The sequence below is a fragment of the Sardina pilchardus genome, chromosome 7 (genome assembly GCF_963854185.1).
Source record: "Sardina pilchardus chromosome 7, fSarPil1.1, whole genome shotgun sequence".
Lineage (NCBI taxonomy): Eukaryota > Metazoa > Chordata > Actinopteri > Clupeiformes > Clupeidae > Sardina > Sardina pilchardus.
Window position 1 is genome coordinate 5,960,667 of NC_085000.1, and position 22,002 is coordinate 5,982,668.

Consider the following 22,002-nt stretch of genomic DNA (forward strand, 5'->3'; position numbering starts at 1 on the left):
TCATGAGTGGCGGGTGAAGTTAGTGTCACCACTGCTTACGACCAATGAGGGACTTGGAGCGGTTGTCTGCCAAACTGATGTGAATGTTACTGTGGCACGCTAGCTCTTACTTAAAAGCACACCATAGACACACCTAGCTGGATTAGACTGTGAGTGGTGTCTTTGATACGTGCCTTGCGTTTACAGTCGTGTCCACTTGGCCTGCTGTAGACTCGGCTCTTGGCTTGTATTTTAATGTCCTGTGCCACTGTTGCCACCCGTTGAGTTGTGTACTGTGCCTTCAGATGAGGTTTGCGCGCGTCTGTGCCCGGCGGAGACCAACTGTAACGGCTTCGTGGCCAGTGGTGCCCCCAGCGTGCCAGAGCAGGAAGAGCCACGTGCAGAAGAGGAGGTGGCAGCGCCACCACCACCAGCACCAGCACGGGCGGAGTGGGAGATAGAGCAGGACCAGCACAGTACCGATGCCAACACCACCAGCACCACTGACCCAGAACCAAGCCAGACCCAGACCCAGACAAGTCCTCCAGACCAGCTCTTGGACCTGAACCAGGACCAGCCACCGGTCCCTCAGGACTACCAGTGCTGCAACGGCATGGAATCCCCCGAGCCGCAGGCCAACGGAGAGGGCAGTCAGGCCGACTCCACCCCCTCAAGCCCATTGGAGGATGGGGAGCACAGAAGTCCACATCAACCAGGCAAGCAGGAAGGGGCCGGCGACGGTCACGACAACCTCGGAAACAGTAAGTCACCCTCACCAAGCCTCCATTTGCCGTTTTTACATGTTTACTGTGCAAAGAAAAGACTGTTAACAAGGACATTGAAAATGCAAATGTAAGAAATGGAGGAGAACAGAAAATGATATCAGTCTCAGGTCCTTAGTGCTCAAGATTTACATTGACCTTGACTACGTTGACATTAACATAGCAGATTTAATCACTTCTCGCTGGCCTATGTTGTGTGTTTCCGTTGCATCTGTTTGGAGGGGTATTGGCAGCATGGGTGGTTAGTACTTATTCTGAAGCAGCATGTTGATGCTGAAGTTTCCTTCCTGTCCTTCTCCGATTGTGATTGGGTTTATCTCTGTGCTTTGGTTGGCTATGTTCTGCCGTCTCTGATTGGTGGATGGGGTTTATCTGTGGGTTCTGATTGGCTGTTTCCTGGCGCTACAGCTAAGATTGTGGCTGGAGACTTGCTGGTGAATCCTCTGGAGCCTCTTAACGCCGACAAGATCAAGGTCAAGATCGCTGACTTGGGCAACGCCTGTTGGGTGGTGAGTGACACTTAGCACATCTCACACACCCCTGCACACAGTTGCTCACTTTAGCCAGGGTCACATTACGGGATTTTCAAATCTTAACCGATTTTGATCTCGGGTGTAGCATGCACGCAAAGATAATCTCAATTCATAATCTTTTCTCTGATCGGAAACACCTACACTCTACAGTATTTTATTAAGATTGATCGATATCTGACGTAAATCTAGTTCTTCGCTCCCATCTCATTTATTTCATATCCTTAGAACGAGTTGGAGCAAAGCAAAGTTCACGGACCACCAACCTATGTAACGTTACGTAACCTAGACTACCAAACACTGACATGATGAGCTGGTATTTTTATCTTAGGTTCCCAATAGCAGAAATGAAAGGCCGACATGCATACCCAAACTCTCTCGCTCAGTTTGCTTTCCAGGGGAGAAATAGATGCACACAGTTAACTTACATTTGAAGACTATATTTGTGCACACATGCACATATTTGCACGAGTTTGTTTTCATGAATGCCACACACCGTTCATCCAGTCAGATTTGCAGTCCGCTTACCCTTGCCCAAATGCAGGTTGATGCATGCATACACACTCACACACACACAGCAGCATACTGATTGATTCACCCATACTCACAGTTCATTTACAGTCTATAAGCTCTGTGTGGGCTTCTTAAGCGGGTCACTTTGTGTTTGCACACACGCATACAGACACACCAATAGGATTACTTCCATCTCTTTTGAAACATTACACCAAATCCATTAGCATGCCATGTAGGTTAGCTATTGGCCCAGATTAAGATTTATTCTCAAAATTAATCACAGTAGACAAGTCAGTTGAGGCGGTTGAAAGCCCATGGCAATAATCTGTTTGTTCTAAACACAGTTTTGGCAACAGGTAGCCACATCTGTTGCAATCAGTGAAAAATGTATACCGCTGTGCTGCTACAACAAGTTACCACTTGTACATGGCAGAAATGTAGTTGTTTTGATGTGACTGATCAGCTTTCGCTTCTGATACATGTTTCACAGTGCGGCATACTTTTGTTACCACAGCTACTGATAGCAGTTTGTTTTTCCCTGCAGCACAAGCACTTTACGGAGGACATCCAGACGCGGCAGTATCGCTCACTAGAGGTGCTGATTGGATCTGGGTACAACACGCCTGCAGACATATGGAGCACTGCCTGCATGGTGAGCGTGCACACACACACACACACACACACTGAGAACTAAAATGGCCTTGCTGCCCTATTGTCATGATCAGCTCTCTCTATAGTGCTTGCTCATTATCACACATGTCAGTATCTCACTCTGCTATGTGAGTGTGAAGGTTTGTCCATGTACACAAGAGAGCAATGCTCACCAAAACTCTATTACTAAGGTGCTGACCTCTGGTGATAAACACAAGATCATGTTACGTTCTGACTTCAATTGTAATATATTGTATTAGTATTATTATTTTTAATAAAAATCTTGGAGTGCTCATAACGCTTATAACTCCGGGTCCTTCCCTTTTCCACTCTCAAGCCTGGACCGTCTCTGCCCAAATTGATTTGAATAGCTCCTGAATCGCTGCTGTCTGTCTCCTCACCTGTTTCCTTCTCTCTGGTCATGGTTGTTGTTCAGGTCGGTCTTACAGAGTGACTCACTCTGAAATGGCTGAGCTGAAAAGATCAGAGCAGCTCTGTGCCTGTGATAGGCTGTGTGCAGGGGATCAGAGTGACTCACCACACCAGCGGTGCCCTGGGCTGGGCTGGGTCGGGTCACTTGGCTGGAGATTTGGATTTTTTTTAATATCATTTTACTTCATATTTCCTCTTGCTGCTGGTGCTACCTTAAAGGGACATTCAGCTCCAAAAAATAAACATTCCCAGGACTGCTGTGATCTCATTGGAAAACAGTGCCTGTGTGTCGGTCACTGTTTCAGAAGATGATTCTGCATGAGAGTCTCTGAAAATCCTACTTGTTGTTTTTCCGAGAATAGTGATGGTCACTTTTAGTCCAGTGTTAGTGGCTAGTGATGGCCCATCACAGTGATTTACTGTTTCCCACCACAGACACTTGAAGCTGCAGTGATGTGGTGGGAGCAGGCCAGTGTTGCATCCATGTGGTGGATTTCTTGTTTGGGTGTTACAGCTGAAGCTGTGCTTTGGTTCATCGTTTCTGTTTTGTATTGAATCCTCACTGTATCAGACTACTGTGGAGCATAAAATGCCTTCTGTCCAGATTATTTTATTTGCATTGAATTTCTCATTCAAAATGCCAGAGTAACGCGAGAGACGGAAATGAAATGGAAAGCATGCATCCGACAAAAGGTCTGCTCTTATCGTCGTGTTGCTTGGCAATGTGCACCATGCATAGGCCCACTGTCACGATATTCCAATTGAAAACAATGTAACTTACACTTATTGAACTGATTTCATTGTTTTATACTTTATATAAAATGTCGCATGTCGGACTTCAGGGCTACAGCGCTACACTCCATGGTCATGTACATGGGGGCTCACGGACATGCCCCCAGAGTGTAGTGCTGTAGCTGCATGGCTAAATGGAGAGAAAAAATCTGCATATTGTGTTTCCCAGCCTGAGTGTGGACAGGGCCTGAGTGTGGACAAGGCTTCAGTGTGGACAGGGCCTGAGTGTGGACAGGGCCTGAGTGTGGACAGGGCCTGAGTGGGCCTGAGTGTGGACAGGGCCTGAGTGTGGACAGGGCCTGAGTGTGGACAGGGCCTGAGTGTGGACAGGGCCTGAGTGTGGACAGGGCCTGAGTGTGGACAGGGCCTCAGTGTGGACAGGGCCTCAGTGTGGACAGGGCCTGAGTGTGGACAGGGCCTTAGTTGGTTTGATGTGGAAACATGATGATTGAAAGCGTTCAGAAACAGTTAGCGTAATCCTCTTCATTATGGAGCATAATTGCATCTTTGGGGCATGAGTGCTTCGGCCTGCCCACACTCAGAATAAGTGAGAATAACAGAATAGCCATCAAGGCGCACAAGAACAAAATTAATGGGCTGGAAGTCTGTTGTATGGATTTGTTTTCCGCTTGCTGTTGCTGTCACGCACTGAGCCGTGAAGTGCATTTTTAAGCAGCATATGTTTGTGCATGACTTTCCATTCATATTACTCAAGCCACGTTCATTGTCATTGTCATCTCCCATCTGTAGATGATCATATCCACACTGGCTGTCAAAAACTGAATTTATTGTTTACAACTTTGTCATTACAACTATGTACACAGTTTCGCTGGGGTTCCTTTGCGAATGTTTTTATGGGAGAAACATTTTGCATGTTATTTGTATATTTTCTGTTTGTTTGGTTTATTATTTGGTTATTATTGTGTTGTTATGGGGCAATCCAGTGGGTGGGGCTACAGCTTGCCTAAGGCTGTATCAGTTGTGAGAGGTCTGTGCAGAGAGCTGTGTTAGAGAATTGTCGATTGGTTTAAGTGTGCATTATCAGTAGAGATATATCCTGGCAATTGGATGCCTATTTAATTGTCTTTTTGAACAGTTTTTGGTTTGCATTTTTGGCTCATCTTGACACGGTCAATATTTGCACACACTATAAAAAGATATTTTAAAAAGTGAAAAAAAAAAAAAAAAAAACGAGACGAGACTCCTTATGTTGGAGCTGTGTTTGTGTGTATTGTGTCTCTGTGTGTGTGAGTTTGATGGCCTTTCTTGTCTGTCTGCAGGCCTTTGAACTAGCCACAGGGGATTATCTGTTTGAACCTCATTCAGGAGAAGATTACTCTCGAGACGAAGGTAAGGTCCCCTCACCTTCCCTCTCATATTATTGGTCTCAGTGTCCAATCACTTCCTATAGAAATAAATGCAACAACATTGCTTTGTATATTCTGTACACATTGCTTAAATGATGGGGCAAGAAGCTTTATCGATTGATACTGTATGTAGCCATACATGTGTGCCTGCTCTAGTCAAATTGTATCAGTCTTCATTCTTTATTGTCCTTAGTGATGGTAGATATAACAGCCTTTGGTGCAAGCGACAGTAGGCATGTAACATGTATGTGAACGGACAGTTTTGTGCAATCGAACGCAAACAGTATTGTGCAATTGATATGACTGTGACCATAATGTTTACTTTTATAAAGTAAAGATGCCTTTTGCACATGTCTTTTATCATCTGCTGGTGTGTGTGTGTGTTTGGGAAATACACTGCAGCACTCCACTCACACCACGCTGTGTTCTCTCTCTTTCTCTGAGCTGGTATGAAAACTCACTGGGTGCTGAGAGTGGATTCCTGTGTCCATTTCCCTCCCCCCCCCCCCCCTCCTCCTCCTCCTCCCATCCTTAACATCTGGACCGCCCACCCCACCCCCCCTCTCCAAACACCTGCACCTTCGCCATCACCTCGGGATGTGCCGACGCCTCTCCGCCTCTTCTGCTCACCTTCCCACACATCACGCCACGCCACACTACCCCTCATCCTTCTCCTGCCTCGCGTGATTGGTTACCTCTGCCATCCCCCCACCCCCCACCCCCAATAGACCTCTCGCTTTCTCAACGGTGTCAAAGGCCTCAACCATTCCCTCCTAATTCTTCTATCCCAGAGTTCTGTAGTACTCCATTCAACCATTCCATAGAATTTCTCTTCCTGTTTTGTCATTTTTCGCCTCCTTTCTCATCATTCGCTCCATTTTTGCTCTGCTATATAATCCCTCTCTACCAATTATTTCCTTTTAACTCATGCCATCATGCTCCCTCTCTTTCTCACCTGCTTGCTTACGTCTCCAGGTAACCCCTTCACCTGTTGTGACGCTTCTCCACACATAAACACACACCTCAGCTGGGCTGAGGCGGCGTGTGGCTTTACCTCACTGGCTGTTCTGCTCTAACAGTGTCTGTGTGCCGTGCAAACCCCACCCACCCCATCATGATGCCACTAACACTGCTCTGTTGCTGCTGCTGTTGCTGCTGCTTATCAAGACTCTAACCACCCACATATATGCTCATCTCTGCAGTCACCAAAATAGTGTGTTCAAACCTGTAGGATGACTTGGTCAAAGGCCACTTTAGCTAAACAGAAGATGAAGCCAGACAGGTGTGTTTGTTCGCTCAGGTGGATCTTGCCTAGCCACACCCATGTTGGGTGACATGCCATTTTTAATGTTTCAGGTGTCCTGCTGCTTGTTTGGAGATAATCTCTAGTTTGATGCAAAACAATGTCGCCAACAGAAACTGAAACAGACTTGGTTAAAAAACAAAAAAAGCATCCATTAGGCTTTGTTGCATTAGATTGCGCCACTGTCTACAGAGGGACACGTTCAGTGAGACTTTTCTGGCTTTCTTTCTGATGATATTATGTAACACATGTCCATGCAAACACATTTAAAAAGCCATTCATAGCTTTCCTTTTATCAGAAAGAAGCTTCAATTCCTCTACTTGCTTAGTGCAGTCCTCTGCTTAACAGTATAGACCCAGGCAAAACTAGCATTTCCGGAACATGGTAGGAAATGTGCACAGATCTTAACTCTTCTGAGCTGTAGGGCTGTTGTTACATAAACATGATGTGAGGCCATGGACTAATGTAGACATACAGTACAGGTCCCTCAGAGGTGGTCATTTTTTTTGTTCCCTCATATAACCATATCCTGCTATTCAGTCAGGACATAGAACAGGTTATGGCAGCTTGCCAGTTTCATCCATCTGAGTCATGGCCCAAAATGACCAGTTTCACCTGTGCAAACGACAACAAAAAACTGCAAGTTGTGTAACATTCCAGTACACGTTTCCCAAATGTGGGTTTGCTGGTATTTTTGTCCTGAAAGCAGTTATAGGCTATACAGCATATTTTAAAGTAAAATATACAGCACATGCACAATGCAGATGTATACGTATGTTCATCATTTCCACACAAACAAACAAGACACAATGATGAAAAAATGTAGTTGGTAGTGATACCCGTTTTAACAGCAGGCCAGAGACTGACCACAGTCAGGATGCGTGACCAATCATCCGGGCCTTAGTTTAAAGTAATCCGATCAGCAGAGGTGTGTGTTCTCACCTGTTGCCGTGGCGCTATGACAGGCCAGTTCTAATATTTCACAGAGCGAGTTCCTGTGCGGTGACTCATAGCAGCTCATCTGTCATTTGAGGCGTGTTTGCATAAGGAGGCACACAGTATCTCACCTTCTCTGCTTCAGAGGCACGGCTCCTCAGGCTACCTCAAGTGCAGTCAGTGCTGAGATTCACTTGACACCTCAAGGGCAGTCAGTACTGAGATTCACCCTACGCTTCAGATTCTGTCTGTGCTGCGAGCTGCCTGATACACATCAGCTCGGTCTGTGGTGAGAGTCGTCCTCTCAGGTTCATTCAGAGCCGTGAGTTGCTCTCCACGCCTCAGGGTCAGTCAGTGCTATAGAACAGTGGATATAGAACAGAGTTGTTCTATATCCTTCAGCTTTAGTATAGTATTACACTTACACTCTCAGAGTGTTGAGTCTCTCGTCGCTTTAGGTTCAGTCCGTACCGAGAGGTGCTCTATGCACTTCAGGTTCAGTCAGTGTCTGTCCAGTGAGTGGCATGTTTGGATTTACAATGAACTGTAAATCGCTCTGCCCATCAGGTTGAGTCAGTGCTGAGAGTCTCTGTCTACAGCTCAGATAGTGCAGCATATGAGCGCAGAGAGGAGGTGTTGTGCAGTAGGGCATATAGTGCAGCATATGAGTGCAGAGAGGAGGTGTTAGTGCAGCATATGAGTGCAGAGAGGAGGTGTTGTGAAGTAGGGCATATAGTGCAGCATATGAGTGCAGAGAGGAGGTGTTAGTGCAGCATATGAGCGCAGAGAGGAGGTGTTGTGCAGTAGGGCATATAGTGCAGCATATGAGCGCAGAGAGGAGGTGTTAGTGCAGCATATGAGCGCAGAGAGGAGGTGTTGTGCAGTAGGGCATATAGTGCAGCATATGAGCGCAGAGAGGAGGTGTTAGTGCAGCATATGAGCGCAGAGAGGAGGTGTTGTGCAGTAGGGCATATAGTGCAGCATATGAGTGCGGAGAGGAGGTGTTAGTGCAGCATATGAGCGCAGAGAGGAGGTGTTGTGCAGTAGGGCATATAGTGCAGCATATGAGTGCAGAGAGGAGGTGTTAGTGCAGCATATGAGCGCAGAGAGGAGGTGTTGTGCAGTAGGGCATATAGTGCAGCATATGAGCGCAGAGAGGAGGTGTTAGTGCAGCATATGAGCGCAGAGAGGAGGTGTTGTGCAGTAGGGCATATAGTGCAGCATATGAGCGCAGAGAGGAGGTGTTAGTGCAGCATATGAGCGCAGAGAGGAGGTGTTGTGCAGTAGGGCATATAGTGCAGCATATGAGCGCAGAGAGGAGGTGTTAGTGCAGCATATGAGCGCAGAGAGGAGGTGTTAGTGCAGCATATGAGCGCAGAGAGGAGGTGTTGTGCAGTAGGGCATATAGTGCAGCATATGAGCGCAGAGAGGAGGTGTTAGTGCAGCATATGAGCGCAGAGAGGAGGTGTTAGTGCAGCATATGAGCGCAGAGAGGAGGTGTTGTGCAGTAGGGCATATAGTGCAGCATATGAGTGCAGAGAGGAGGTGTTAGTGCAGCATATGAGCGCAGAGAGGAGGTGTTAGTGCAGCATATGAGCGCAGAGAGGAGGTGTTAGTGCAGCATATGAGCGCAGAAAGGAGGTGTTGTGCAGTAGGGCATATAGTGCAGCATATGAGCGCAGAGAGGAGGTGTTGTGCAGTAGGGCATATAGTGCAGCATATGAGCGCAGAGAGGAGGTGTTGTGCAGTAGGGCAGATAGGGCAAATAGTGCAGCGTGCTCACACATGTCCATCATGCCATAAACTCACGACCATCTGTCTCCATCCTGCTCTAATTCAGTTCCCCTTGGCTCTTTTTGGGTTCCTCTTCCCCTTTTACCCCCTTCTTTTTTATGTTCTCTTTCCCTCTCTTCCTCTTTCTCTCTCTTTTGCTCTCTCTCTCTCTCTGGGTCCTGCGCTGCCCCCACCACCCCCCCTTCCAGACCACCTTGCTCTGATTATTGAGCTGTTGGGGAGCATCCCCCGCCATTATGCGCTGAGTGGGAAATTTTCACAGGAATTCTTCGGCCGCAGAGGTACGCCGCTCATGTGTCTGCGCCCTGCCCTGGTGCCCGGAGGTGCCGGGTGTCCACGGGGGTTTGGCCACCAGGGGGCACTCTGACAGCATCACAGCCACAGTTCAAAACCCATCTCAATTTCTCAAAACATCCACATCAGCCTTGTCTGGTCCTGGACACTCAGGAGATGGATGTAGGTGTCTTGTGTGCTTCAAGTGAGATCAAGCAACTGTAGCATACTGCTGGCAAAAAAGCACCTGGAACATGATTGTGACATATTGACATGGCTACATTGCTGCGAGTTTTGTTGACATTTGGTGGATGCAGCTTTTGCCGGGAATGTAGCTTGCTACAGATTTGCTCATCACCTTGCTTGTCTTGCCTGAAGCACACGGATAGTGTGACATGCCAGCAGCAGGAGGCATTTCAAAGCCACTCCTACTCTCATGGGAACTGCTGCTGTGAATTCTTCCTTTTGCTGTCAAAGAAGCCTGCACACCGCCCCTGGACACCCCTCTCTCCGCCCAGGGTGGGGAATGACTGGAGCTTTGTGTTTGATGACTGTCTGTTTGTCGTTTTTTGTCTTGTCCATCCCTCCCTCCCTCCCTCTCTCCTCCCCCCACACCTGTGTGCTCGTCCGTTCACGGGGGCCAGACCACATTGCATTGATCATTGAGCTGCTAGGGCCTGTCCCTCGCAAACAGATTTTGGCGGGGAAGTATGCCAAGGATTTTTTCACCAAGAAAGGTAAAAGCGCTGTGAGCTGCTCTTGTTTATCTTCTTATGTCTTATGTTTTTTTTTTTTTTATCGTACTGAATTAAATGGCATTACTGTGTTAATTATTGCATTAGTGTATGATTTTGCCTCACTTAAGAGGATTAAACTGCTGATAATGTAGCGTAGCTGTGCACCATGCTTATGTAGTACTTAACCAAATCGGTCAAATCTGCTGAAATCTGGTTAGTCTGAAAGTTGTAAACTTTTACCACAGTAAGTATCTACTGTACTTCATTCCAGAATCAGTTGTGGCTGTGTTTATGTGGAATGGCTTTCTTTTTTATAACAGTTTTTTTTTTTTGTGTGTGTGTAGTTCTTTGTCTTAACTGCCATATGAAATAAGCATTTGCATAACTGTGTGTGTGTGTGTGTGTGTTAACTTAACTAATTAATGTCTGCTCTGTAACTCTGATTGGACTGTTTTTGTCAAGTTTCTGTTTCCTGTTGCCTTTTCCTTTCAATCTGCCCATATTTAAAGCATCATTGTCTGCTCTGTGTGTGCACTTGTATGTTTGGTGTGCGTGTGTGTGTGCGTGTGCGCGTGTGTGTGTGCCCGCGTGCCTGCGTGCGTGTGCGTGTGCGTGTGCGTGTGTGCGTGTGTGCGTGTGTGCGTGTGTGCGTGTGTGTATGTATGTGTGTGTACAGGTGATCTGAAGCACATCACCAAGCTGAAGCCATGGGGTCTGCTGGAGGTGCTGGTGGACAAGTACGAGTGGCAGCGCGAGGAGGCCGAGTGCTTCACTGACTTCCTGTTGCCCATGCTGGAGCTCATCCCTGAGAAGAGGGCCACGGCCGCAGATTGCCTGCGTCACGCCTGGATCGCGCCTGCCCCTTAGTGGCCCACACCGGGAACTGCACCCCCACTTCACCCAACCCCACATAGGAGCCACCTCTGGACTACATCTGGCACTATTCAACAGGATCTGTGGATGAGAGAGGTAAATCTGCACCAGAGCAGGGCCAGGTGTGGACCAGAGGTGGCCTCTATTCGGGGCGGTTACCCCCACCACCCCCAAGACCTGTCCCCACTTCTGAACTGATACCCATGAAAAGGCCCAGTTGTGGACTGCCTCCACCACCCCTGGATTGCCTCCTAGTGGCTGATGCTGGGAATGACACCCTCTGACCTGCTCCAGGTGGCCCCTAAGCTAAAACTCAGGTGGCTGCTACCTGGGCATATGCCCCCCACCCCTGCCCCCCTCTCTCTTGGCCCGGATCTGACACCCACAAAGAGGCTAGGCTATTGAACATCTGTGCCACCCCTTGGATCATGCTCTGGGGTCTGCCATCGGCTCTGCCACCTCTGACTAGCGACCTGTTGTATTCAGGCAGACAGAGCCATGGTTCTCACTGAATGGGCGTGCTGCCCCCCCCTCCCCCTAGTGGCCACAGTAGGGTCCTACACTCCGTTACGCCTGTCCCTCTGTGACCGTCTCTTCTCCTGACCAGCCCTTACCCCACGAGAGACTGCAACAGATCACTTTCCAATTGGAGCATATCTGACATCTACTTATTTTGTTTATTTCTGTGTGTGTGTGTGTGTGTGTGTGTGTGTGTGTATTTGTGTGTCTGTGAGTAAGTTGGTTTCTCTCTTTCTTTTTCTTTCTTTTTTGTTTGTTCTCTTTGTGTTTGTGTGAGTGTGTGTGAGTTGAGTATGTGTGAGTGAGTGAGTGATTGGGTGTGTTCTAAATAACATTTTTTTTTCTGTACATGGTTTGTACTTTTCATTGTGTTACTTTTGCTCCCCTCTGTGTTTTTTAACTCCAGTTAAGATGGACTGTAGCCTGAAAATCTCTGTGTTGTAGGAATTCTGAGATGACTTGGGCGTTATGCTAGACTTTTCTTAGTTAACTCATTTATTTTTGGGGCTCACACTCAACTAGTCTCTGCAAAAAAAAAAAAAAAAAACTAAAAAAAAATGGGGGGAAAAAAAGTTTTGTTACACAGATACTCTAGTATTGGAAATCTGCACAGAAACGGCACTGTGGGAGAGAGTTGTGAGTTTGTGGTTGTGACTTCCACTCAGAGACCGAACTGTGTGCTCTGTCAGGAGAAACCTCAGCCGTTCAGTTTGGGTCTCAGATGTCATCACCGACACCTGATTAATCAGTGTCAGCTTCCATTTGTTTTGTTCAATAGTGTGTTTGTGAAAGAAAGATTTGTTTTGTCTTCACTGTTCTAAGCCAGTAGATCATTATGTTCCACACACTTATAGCTGTCAAACACCACAGAATGATGAAAAAGAACGTTGTTTAAAAAAAAAAAAAAAAATCTGCCGTGGGGGTGTGTATGTTTGTATGTCTGTCTGTCTGTGTGTGTGTGTGTGTGTGTGTGTGTGTGTGTGTGTGTGTGTGTGTGTGTGTGTGTTTGTGTGTGTGTGTGTAAGTGAGTGAGTACATGAGTGTGTCGTCTGTGTCTGTATATATCTGTACCAAAGAGTTTGCCTTGATCTGTATATTGCAGCCATGTACAGTTTTTAAGAAATCATACTATTGTATCTTAGCTAAGATTATTTAGCGGGATAGTGATGTTTTAATAAAGCATTTGGAAGAAGTGTGCAAACTCATTTGTCTGACCAGTGCGTTTCTCCTTAGTAAACTGTGAAACCGGACAAGACACTTTTTAATCTGTCAAATTTCTGTTAAATGGCTTGTAAAGGTGTCAACGTTATTCTATACTATAAGCTCATTTATATAGAATCTACAGAAATATGTTGAAGTCTACAGTCTGAACCTAATTTGCAGCGTATGGGTCTTAATATTGACATCTTTCCACTTGCCCCAGGTAGTCCAGTCTACACATAGGAGTTAAGTTGTGTTTATTTGAAAGGCGAACAAACTTGTGTTGTAAACTCATTTTCTTAATCTTAATATCTTAACCTTACGCTGGCTGCTATACATACAAATAATTTGGAGAGCAGTTCACAATGTTCACTAAATTTGAAGTGTTTACTGAGAAACTGAGCATCTCCCTTGCAGCATTGTTGTCCAGTCTTCAGCACGTGGTAAACATGATGACCTTGAGGAGGCTGATGAGAATATTGCTCTTGCAAGGAATGGATGCTGTATACAAGCCATAAGGTTGCAACCTGCTATCGAATCGAGTAAGTTGAAGACTTAAAACAAGGCTGGTTTCTGAGATGAGTGAATGTTCTGCATGATCCAACAGGAAGTGCAAGGCTTGATTGGTGTGCTGGAGAGGGACATGAAGTTGGGATTGTGCCCTCTGTGGCTAGGGTTTCCAGATCCATGGTTGACCATGTTGAACCTCCTCGATGAGGTCGCTTTCAGGCTTTCCCTGTTTAAAAAAGTAAGGCAGGGTGAAGGGAAGAGAAATGAGTGTGGCATAATTAATTGTATGCCACCGAGTTCTGTTTGTGACATTTTACATGTTTACATTAGTTTACATTTACTGGTGCTGTTTGTATGTTAAGAACCGTCCTCTGCTTGATGCGAAGCTTCAATTATTTTGTAATGTGCCCATAAGTGTGCACTTACCAGCTGCATCGTCTGCATCTACCGGGATCTCCACCTCGAAGTCGTCCGGGAGCAAGTTGTCCTGCCGGTTGCCGAGCGTGAAAGCCAGGAGCGAGAGGAGGAGTGCGTCCAGGATGCTGATGATGGCGAGGATGTAAGCCCAGCGCACGGTGCAGTTACCCAGCGTGTACTTGTCTGTGCGCTCCCCGCACATGCGCTTCACCTCCGGGGCGTCCCAGCCATCAGGGTAGATCAAACAGCCCGCCATCATCAAGCCAGCTGTAAGTGAGGTCCCACATGACATTTGTCAGGTCAAGGAAGTGACGGGGCTGAAGAAAACCCATGTTGCCTGACCAACACATGCAATGCTATACAATGCGTCAACGTCATAGCCTGATTACCATCGACTTTCAAAGGCTCTGCGAGACTTTAGTCTGACCAACAGCCTGTGCTAACACGGTTTCTTGCCAGCGCTGGTTGACCCGCCTCCTTTAAGTGCCTCAATTTGCTACTGGTAGATGTCAGAAAGCGGATTGCCGAGTTTAAACCAATAACAACACTCTTTCCGCTGCCTTGAACACGCCTCTACCCAGAGCCGTTGGAGCTGCTCAAAGTTGATTGGTTCTCGACCAAAGGGGGCAGTTCCGCAGATTTCGGGAACTCAGAAATCCTTCTCAATGAGCAGTTGACCAGACCAGCAGCAAAAGCCTGAAGGCGTTGCGTCACTGGGAGGGCGTGCCAGGCTATCAACGTCAGCCATTTCCATTGATTCAAAGGCCCAACATGTAAAAATAGTCTGAAATAAGCCTGATGAATTTGAAAATTAGAGAATGTTCCTCAACAATGAAAGATTCTAAAAATCCATGTTTAGATGCTTATTCTACAATATTCTAATTTCAGTATTTGAAGGATAATGCATAAAACAACTCTCAATTTGACATATTTCCACTAACTGGATTTGTTATTGTGTTTAGATAACCAATTAAAATAGAAAGATGTGAAAATAAATTCTGTTGCAATTCGTTTTGAGTCTGACCTGACTTTGCTTAAGCAATATGGAAGGCACTCCTTACCTGCAGCCAGCTGCATCCAAGCACAAATTTTGTACACACTGCCAGTGCTAAAGAACCAGAACAAGCTGAGAGACACTATGCTCCCAACAATCAGTAGCATCGAAGTCCCCACGAAGAACAACGCTGTCTTAAAGGCACCGGACGGGATGGAGCCGAAGTCCAGGACGCTCCCTTTGCAGACCAGCTCCGAGGTCAGCGCGTTGCCGATGCAGTAGTGGAAGAGCCCGAAGTACCCTGCTTGAGGGGTAGTCACGCTGTCCCCGATCCAGAACGGCTGGATGAACACCACGACAGTAATGATGGCGAAGCACATCGTGAATACTGCCCACAACACGCCAATTGCCCTGGCATTTCTCACGTAGTTAGTGTGGTAGATTTTGGCAGCCTCTTGGGCTGGCAACATCTTCTCCATCGTGAAAAGGTCACTCTAATAAAACGAAAAAGAAATATATCTCAAATTAAAGTAGAACTTGTGCAGTAGCCTATAATAAAATCATTCGAGATGCTCCATTTCCGATGTATATGTCATTACTGATTTTGTTTCTCCCTCTTTCAGATTTTCCAGTAAAAAGTTTTCCATTCATATGAGTGATTTGCCTCTAATTCATACCCGTCGAGTGGATGTAACAAATGCGATATATTCAGCACCATAGACAGCTCCTGAAACAATTAGCCTATTCCAGCACTTCAATAAGCTCGAACTATCGCATTAGCCTACATAAAAACAAATTCCAGGTACAAATAAAATATAGTTAAAATTGAGTAAACATGCCCAATTATTACAAAAAGAACACGACAATGGAAGTTTGATCTCTAGTAGAACTAGTAGAGCCCTGTGAAGGTGTTGGTGATGAGCTTCATACCAGCTCAAGGTGTGAAGTCATCAATAATGGATGGTAAGGTAATCACAGGTGTAAGGTGACACAATGGTTGGATAACCAGAAAGCTGTTATGAGTCACCGGGCCTATCAGTATTATCTTGTGTTGGTTTGTCGTCATTGTTTGAGATAACTAGTGGTATATGTGCATTACAAAAGGGAAGGAAATTCATTCACATTCCACATGACTATAAACTTGAAAATTCATAATGATTTGGGATAACAATGTTCAGTCCTCCCTCGTCCCCCTCACTGAAAAAAACACAAGCATGTTGTGAAAGTCCCTGCATATGTTTGGGAATCATTTCGTGTTTACACAGGTGTAGCTATGAACTGTCTGACACCTCATACACACACTATTGGTTAAACATGAGGTATACCTGAGCACCGACAGCAACTTGCCGTGGTGCAGCATGGGTAATCATATGTATATATGGAAGCCTTGTGGACTCCTATGTGCTGGTGACTGGGCACAAGAGACGGAGACATGAAGGTGATTCTGCTGCTTGTGCTGGCTCTGAACCTGCTGGCTATCACCTTGGCTGCACCTGCGACACCTGAGACACACGTGCTTGTGAGGAATTCAACTGTCTCATCTTTAAATTCATTATGAATTATGAAAGTCTATTTTCATATTTCCAGTGACCCTAATGAATAGTACAGTTAGGCTCTTTGGATATTGCAATTATTGAATTATATTGAAATTATTTACATGGATTTAATCTATACAGCAAGAAAGAACATCTATGGTACAATTAACATGTGCAGATCTCCCTGTTTCTATGATAATGGTGTTTGCGTTGTTGGACTGATCAATATTTGACTTGTTCTGTCTTTAGGACAGGTGTTTGGGTGTTTAGGGCATTACTGTTTATGCGCCGGTTACTCGGTGTCAAACCTTGTTTGTTTCTAATAAAGCTCAAATGTTTGCCTCTGTCCATGATAATGGTATTTGTATCTCTGTGTGTTTAGGCTATTATGGAGCTCATATACAGTATTTTATTTGTGTGTGTTTGTGTGCAGGATAATGGTGCCCTGTGTGTTTTGAGCATACACTGTAAGAGCTCCTGCTGTCACCGTGCCTCTGGCATCAGTCTGGCCCGCTGTGCTCCCAAGGCTGCGGAGACGGAGAAATGCTCGGCCAAGGTGGGGGTGTGGACTGAGCCGACACAGACTCTCTGCAGTTCAGCTCGATACAACTCAAATCAGTTCAATTCAATTCTATTCAAAGTAGCTTTATTGGCATGATCATTCATACGTTAATGGAGAAGCAGAGTGTCAACAGATTGATTATTATTAATGTAAAGGGGGAAATGAGGAGAAACAAATCACACCTCACACTAATAACTGGCATGGGGGACAAAACAGAAGACACATGGGATTGTGAGGAGCCCTGTGTGAACCTAAAAAGACACCCATATCATGGAACGCTCCTACAGTATATGCTAGATAAAGCTGTTGTGTAGGGGCCCTGTACAGGACCTGATAAAATGGTGAATGTGTGTGACAGTGTGCATGTAGGCACTGGAAGAACCGTTTTATTGGCGGATACAGCGTAATTAGTCAGACAAACAGACTGTTAGCCTCAGCGGCACCTCACAATGCCACTGCTTGACAGCCATTAATTTGAATTTTTTTTTTTTTTTTTAACCTTTCACCTGGTGCGCAGAAATGAAATTGCTATTGTCTTCTCCTTAACTAGCTATGTAGACAGCAGTTACTGTATTTGGATTTTTTAAAATTTTCTTTTTGTCTTTTGCCCTGTTTCCTAATGCTCCCTCTCTCTGTCTGGCCTTCTCAGAATATCTACGGCTCCTACTACCACTGCCCATGTGAGCACGGACTGAAGTGCGACGTCGACTGGACCATCGGCGGTGCCATCACCAATACCAACTTTGGAGTTTGCAAAGACCCTAACACCCCCAAGCCCCCGCCACCCCTCTAAACTCCACCCAGATCCTGAGGCATCTAACATACTGTATGCTGAGAGTGTCATGGCGTTGGTCTGAGTATGATTCTGAGGCGCCTAAACATATGCTGGGGTTTGTCATAGAATACAATGGCTTGGACTGTATCAACCCCCCCAACCAATAAAATGAATCAAGCAGATAACCCAAAACAAAATAAAAAAAATGCTAGTGGAAATATTGTTGGTGAAACACATCTTCACTCTGTGTCAAAATACCAAAGGTGATCTGTTAATAATTCATCAGACTATTGGTTCAGCATTGGTTGACTTAGCATAGTAGAGTGAGAAAGATGAGTGACAATACTGATAGTCACTAGGAAAACTTTACTTATCTCTTACTGTACATATACCTCCACAACAAGATTGTCATTCCACCAAAAAAATAATCTTAAACTCCTCAAAGCCATGCAAATATATGTGTAAAACAAGAGACTGCACAAATACGTGAGTGACTACATTTAACAGAACATAACAGCCAGAGTGGCACCTATCCCTGTCCCTTAATAATGATATTTACGCCATACAAATGTTGAATGACGTATATCTTGACATATATTAATTATGTTCAATATGCCATCCGCAGACTTGAGGCATGATACTGAGGATCCTTTTACAAAACTGTCTTTCAAGCAAAGCTTGAAATTAACCCCACCCTCATCCCTTTCTGAGTGCACATTTGAGTGGGTAATCTACAGGGCTAACAATCAATAATGAACTAGTTATAGTGGAGAAGTTGTTGTCTACAAAGATGGAGCTTATGTAGTCTGGAGTAATGAAAGCTAGCCTGAGTGGGGGTGGGGAGATGGAGTGTTTTAGACCGATGACGAGGGGACTCCGGGCCGGACTCTCCCCCTCCTGAGCGGCCTGGCGGGTCGGGGCAAGGTGATGGCCCGTGGCATCCTGGACAGCATGTGCGCCGCACGACCCTTGACCTGCGGCTCTTGGTGGCGGGTGAGCACGGTGAGCGTGGCGCGCAGCGCGGACTCGGGGAAGTAGAGCAGGGCCAAGAGGGACTCCTCGTGGTAGCGATGGTCGCTGGCGCCCCCTGTTGGTGGCCCGTGCTGGCTCAGGTTGGACAGCAGGCCGAGGCAGAGGAGCAGCGTCTCTTTGGGGTTGGAGGGCCGCAGGAGGCTCAGCATGGCGGCCAGTGCCTGTGGCGGGGTGAGGGGTGGAGCAAAGATTGTTAAGGCGGAGCAAGATGCTTCATCAGAAGCCACTTCTGGGAATTCGAAAAACACAAGGGGGGTTAAAATCCCCCTTTATGCAGAGCAGAGGCAGCGACTGTTCCATTGAAGTCCATGGCCTCTGCTCTGCATAAGGGGGGATTTTGATAAGAGGGTTGGATGGGAAGACCTATGATGGATGTACTGTGTCACTTTTGTGTCGCTCAGAATGACTAACTGTTTATAAAGTCAGCTTTATAAATAATATATCTGTAAGATGATGTGACTATGGTGGATAATCCTACTCCACAACTGTGTTATGACCACGTCATCACAAATGTCATCTCTCATAAGAAGTGTTAGCAATTAGTGTCCATTAACACTGTCTTTCCACTACATCTGGTAATTGTGATACTGAGAGCTGTCATGACAGTTACTGTATATCAATGGTACCATGTTGCTTCCAAATCGTTAGACTGTCATATAATGGCACAACATCCCATATAATGTGCTTGTAACATGGTTACGTCAGTTTTATGAAGTCAGGTTCAAGTAATGTGTTTACCTAAATAGTTAGGGAGCCTTTCAGGAAGGGCTTCGTTCGTACTCACCTTGAAGTTGAGCAGCTTTCCAACCACTTCCTTGTTGTCAGACAGGTTGAAGAGGATTCGAACCACGAGGATCTTAGACAGTAATGAGAAGAGGCAGCCCTAAATTGTCTGACTAATACTCTGACCAGTAGACACTTAAGCAGATACAGTATGCATGTTTTTCACAGCCTATGTGACCTACATGTCCAGAGGTGGTGTCCTTAAATGACAATTGACTAAATGTTAACATGAAAAACACTATATCTATCTATCTATCTATCTATCTATCTATCTAACTACTATCTATCTATCTATCTATCTATCTTAATCACTTGACTGATTCATTACCATTGCTCAATCAATCAACCTACTGTAGGCTACCTACCTATTTACTTAACTTTAAGAGTTTAGACGATACAACAATCAATGTCTTATGTCTCTGTGTGTGTGTGTATGTGTGTGTGTGCGTGCATGCGGGCGTGTGTGTGTGTGTGTGTGTGTGTGGTACAGATGGACTAGCTGCATGCAGGCTACGCACCAGGATTTCAGGGTAGAGGATGCGTTTGGCCATGACGCTGCTGAGCCCAGCGAGGCCGTAGGCCACTGAGGGGTGAGAAGCCCTGCTGGAGGAGAGGGACACCAGCAGGCGGAGGCCCGACTCCTGCTCCTCCACACTCTGGCTGAGGGCCACCAGGGACAGCATCAGGGGCACATAGTGCTGTTGGAGGGCCTGCAGCATACCCACACCCACACCCACACACAGTTGTAGACAGATGTTAAAAAAACCCTACACAAACAGAAAAATAGGCAAAATAGCATGGGCTTGGGCATCAAGGACGCTCGTTATTTTTCGCTGCATCCAACAATGCCATTTGTCCTGCGGGTCTCACTCACCTCAACTGCTTCTGTGGTATCCGCCCCGTACTGCAACACGCACTGGAGAGCGTGGAAACACTTTATCCTCACTTCCACCTCGTCCTCCATCAGCAACTCTGCTATCACCTCAACCTGCCTCGAGGTCAGGGTCACTGGGTGCTGAGCAATAATGTAAAGGCGCGCGTTTAGGACTACCAATTTAACGATTTGTCATACTGTAGATAGAATGACGCGTAACTATCTTACCTCTGCAGCAATTGTCTCTAATATGCGTGCTATTTCACATAACTGGTCGCTGTTGGTTTTGCGATCAGACCCTTGAAGGATTTCAATGCGATTTCTCAAGTCGATAACCCGCGGATCCGCTTCCTGTTCCACCTGCTCTTCCTCTAGGCCTACTTCTTCTGGAAGAAAATATATGAATATTTTCCTCGGTGACTAATATATATACAGTATATTAACCCAATTAACTAATTGAATGCCTGTATGCTACTTGAATTAGTTGACATAAGAAGTTCACGGCAGATGTAGCAAGTAACTAGGCCTACCTGCTAGTTTACAGCGTGCCTTGTTGAGAGCGTTGTACACAAGATAAGACGCCCCAACGCCAAATAAAAGATGGACGACACATTTTCCTGCTGGATTGTGCAAGTACTGTGCCATAATCTTTTTGAATGCTTGATAGCTTGTCAAGCTCATATTTTTACTCCACACGCTAGTAGTTGTGTTTCAAAGATATACAGCAAAGATTCTAGAACAGAGCTCTGTTCTAGAATCTTTGATATACAGCATTTAGAACCTCTGAAAACAGTTCTGGAACGCAGACTCTTTTCACACAGCGCTGATCAACAAGAGAAACATTTCACGTCGTTTTAAGCACAAGTAGGCAAGCATTCTGTTGGCTAAAACGTTTTTAAAATGATCTATAATGATCCTTTATCAGAGGAAAAGGCATATCAAATAGAGTTGACAAAAAGCGTATATTGGCTAGGCCTAGTTCATCACACAGAGGCTCTGGTCCATCAGTATGACTGGATAGGCCTACTACCCCCTTCCCTCCCCTTAATGATTGTGAGTGAATTGGGAATATGATAATTTTACAAAACTATTCAAACATATTTTCAACATAGCCTGTTATGATCATTTTCACAAATTCTGTAGGCTACATGGATAAATGAATGCTCTATGAACATTGGGGTTTGTTACATACACACTACAATGTTACAGTACTACACTCTGTGTATGCAGCAAGAATCTTTTTGGCTGTGAAGACCTCCATATCGGGATATTGTGTGTGTGCATTTCATAGCATTTTAGAAATCTATACAGTAGGTGCCTAATAAGCCCTGTACCTGCCTGGAAAGCAGCAGCTAATCTAATACTCAACTCCTGCCGGTCGTTGGTTTCATCACACCATATCGTGTTTATGTACAGTGTTTGCCTACTCAGTATGCTTTATTTCACTGCGCACTAATGGTTTTGTGATTGAAATCGTAGAGGTGCACAGCGCGGCAATCCTTAAGGCCAGCTCTGTGGGACGGCACAGGTAAACACAATTGGTTTGGCACATTCATCAACTAGGCAATGAGCTGCCCAGGCTTGTCCTGGGTCCTGCTTTGCATAACACATCTTGTCCCTTGAAAGCAATGTGCTGTGAAGAATCACCTTTATTTACTGCCCGACATTCCTTTCACAACACATATCATTGTGCTTTATTGTGTTCTTGGTTTATTGGCTCCTGGAGAAGGGCCAGATGCTGAATGCAAGCTATTCTTTCCGCCCCCCTCTCCTCTCCCCCCAAACACACACACACACACACACACACACACTTGCACACCAACCTCTTACTCTGTATC

The 22,002-nt window shown here is 45.8% G+C and overlaps 4 protein-coding genes across 5 annotated transcripts in view; 2 read left to right on the forward strand and 2 right to left on the reverse strand.

Moving 5' to 3' along the window:
* Nucleotides 1-12,687, forward strand: part of srpk1a (SRSF protein kinase 1a) — a 22,942-nt gene extending 10,255 nt beyond the window's left edge. Inside the window, exons 11-16 of one of the 2 annotated variants that reach the window (XM_062540504.1) lie at nt 285-740; nt 1,170-1,270; nt 2,349-2,456; nt 4,960-5,029; nt 9,269-9,361; nt 10,767-12,687. In XM_062540504.1, the coding sequence (XP_062396488.1) occupies nt 285-740; nt 1,170-1,270; nt 2,349-2,456; nt 4,960-5,029; nt 9,269-9,361; nt 10,767-10,957 (1,019 nt within the window). In that variant the 3' untranslated portion in view covers nt 10,958-12,687. Of the gene's footprint in view, nt 1-284; nt 741-1,169; nt 1,271-2,348; nt 2,457-4,959; nt 5,030-9,268; nt 9,362-9,997; nt 10,091-10,766 lie in introns of both variants that reach the window. The other variant, XM_062540503.1, reaches the window with a different exon arrangement.
* A 55-nt stretch (nt 12,688-12,742) lies between these two features.
* On the reverse strand, nt 12,743-15,138 carry lhfpl5b (LHFPL tetraspan subfamily member 5b). Its single transcript, XM_062540505.1, has 3 exons — nt 14,671-15,138; nt 13,619-13,876; nt 12,743-13,418 (listed from the first exon to the last, which is right to left on the reverse strand). Exons 1-3 carry the CDS (start codon nt 15,080-15,082, stop codon nt 13,408-13,410), a joined length of 681 nt encoding a protein of 226 aa, XP_062396489.1. The 5' UTR covers nt 15,083-15,138; the 3' UTR covers nt 12,743-13,407.
* Nucleotides 15,139-16,035: 897 nt separating this feature from the next.
* On the forward strand, nt 16,036-17,493 carry LOC134086979 (colipase-like). The gene is made up of 3 exons (XM_062540178.1): nt 16,036-16,122; nt 16,572-16,694; nt 17,350-17,493. Exons 1-3 carry the CDS (start codon nt 16,036-16,038, stop codon nt 17,491-17,493), a joined length of 354 nt encoding a protein of 117 aa, XP_062396162.1.
* A 334-nt stretch (nt 17,494-17,827) lies between these two features.
* LOC134088198 (uncharacterized) lies at nt 17,828-20,862 on the reverse strand. The gene is made up of 6 exons (XM_062542113.1): nt 20,695-20,862; nt 20,393-20,550; nt 20,165-20,305; nt 19,809-20,000; nt 19,292-19,363; nt 17,828-18,668 (listed from the first exon to the last, which is right to left on the reverse strand). The coding sequence occupies exons 1-6, from the start codon at nt 20,843-20,845 to the stop codon at nt 18,330-18,332; spliced, it is 1,053 nt and encodes a 350-aa protein (XP_062398097.1). The 5' UTR covers nt 20,846-20,862; the 3' UTR covers nt 17,828-18,329.
* Nucleotides 20,863-22,002: the final 1,140 nt, after the last annotated feature.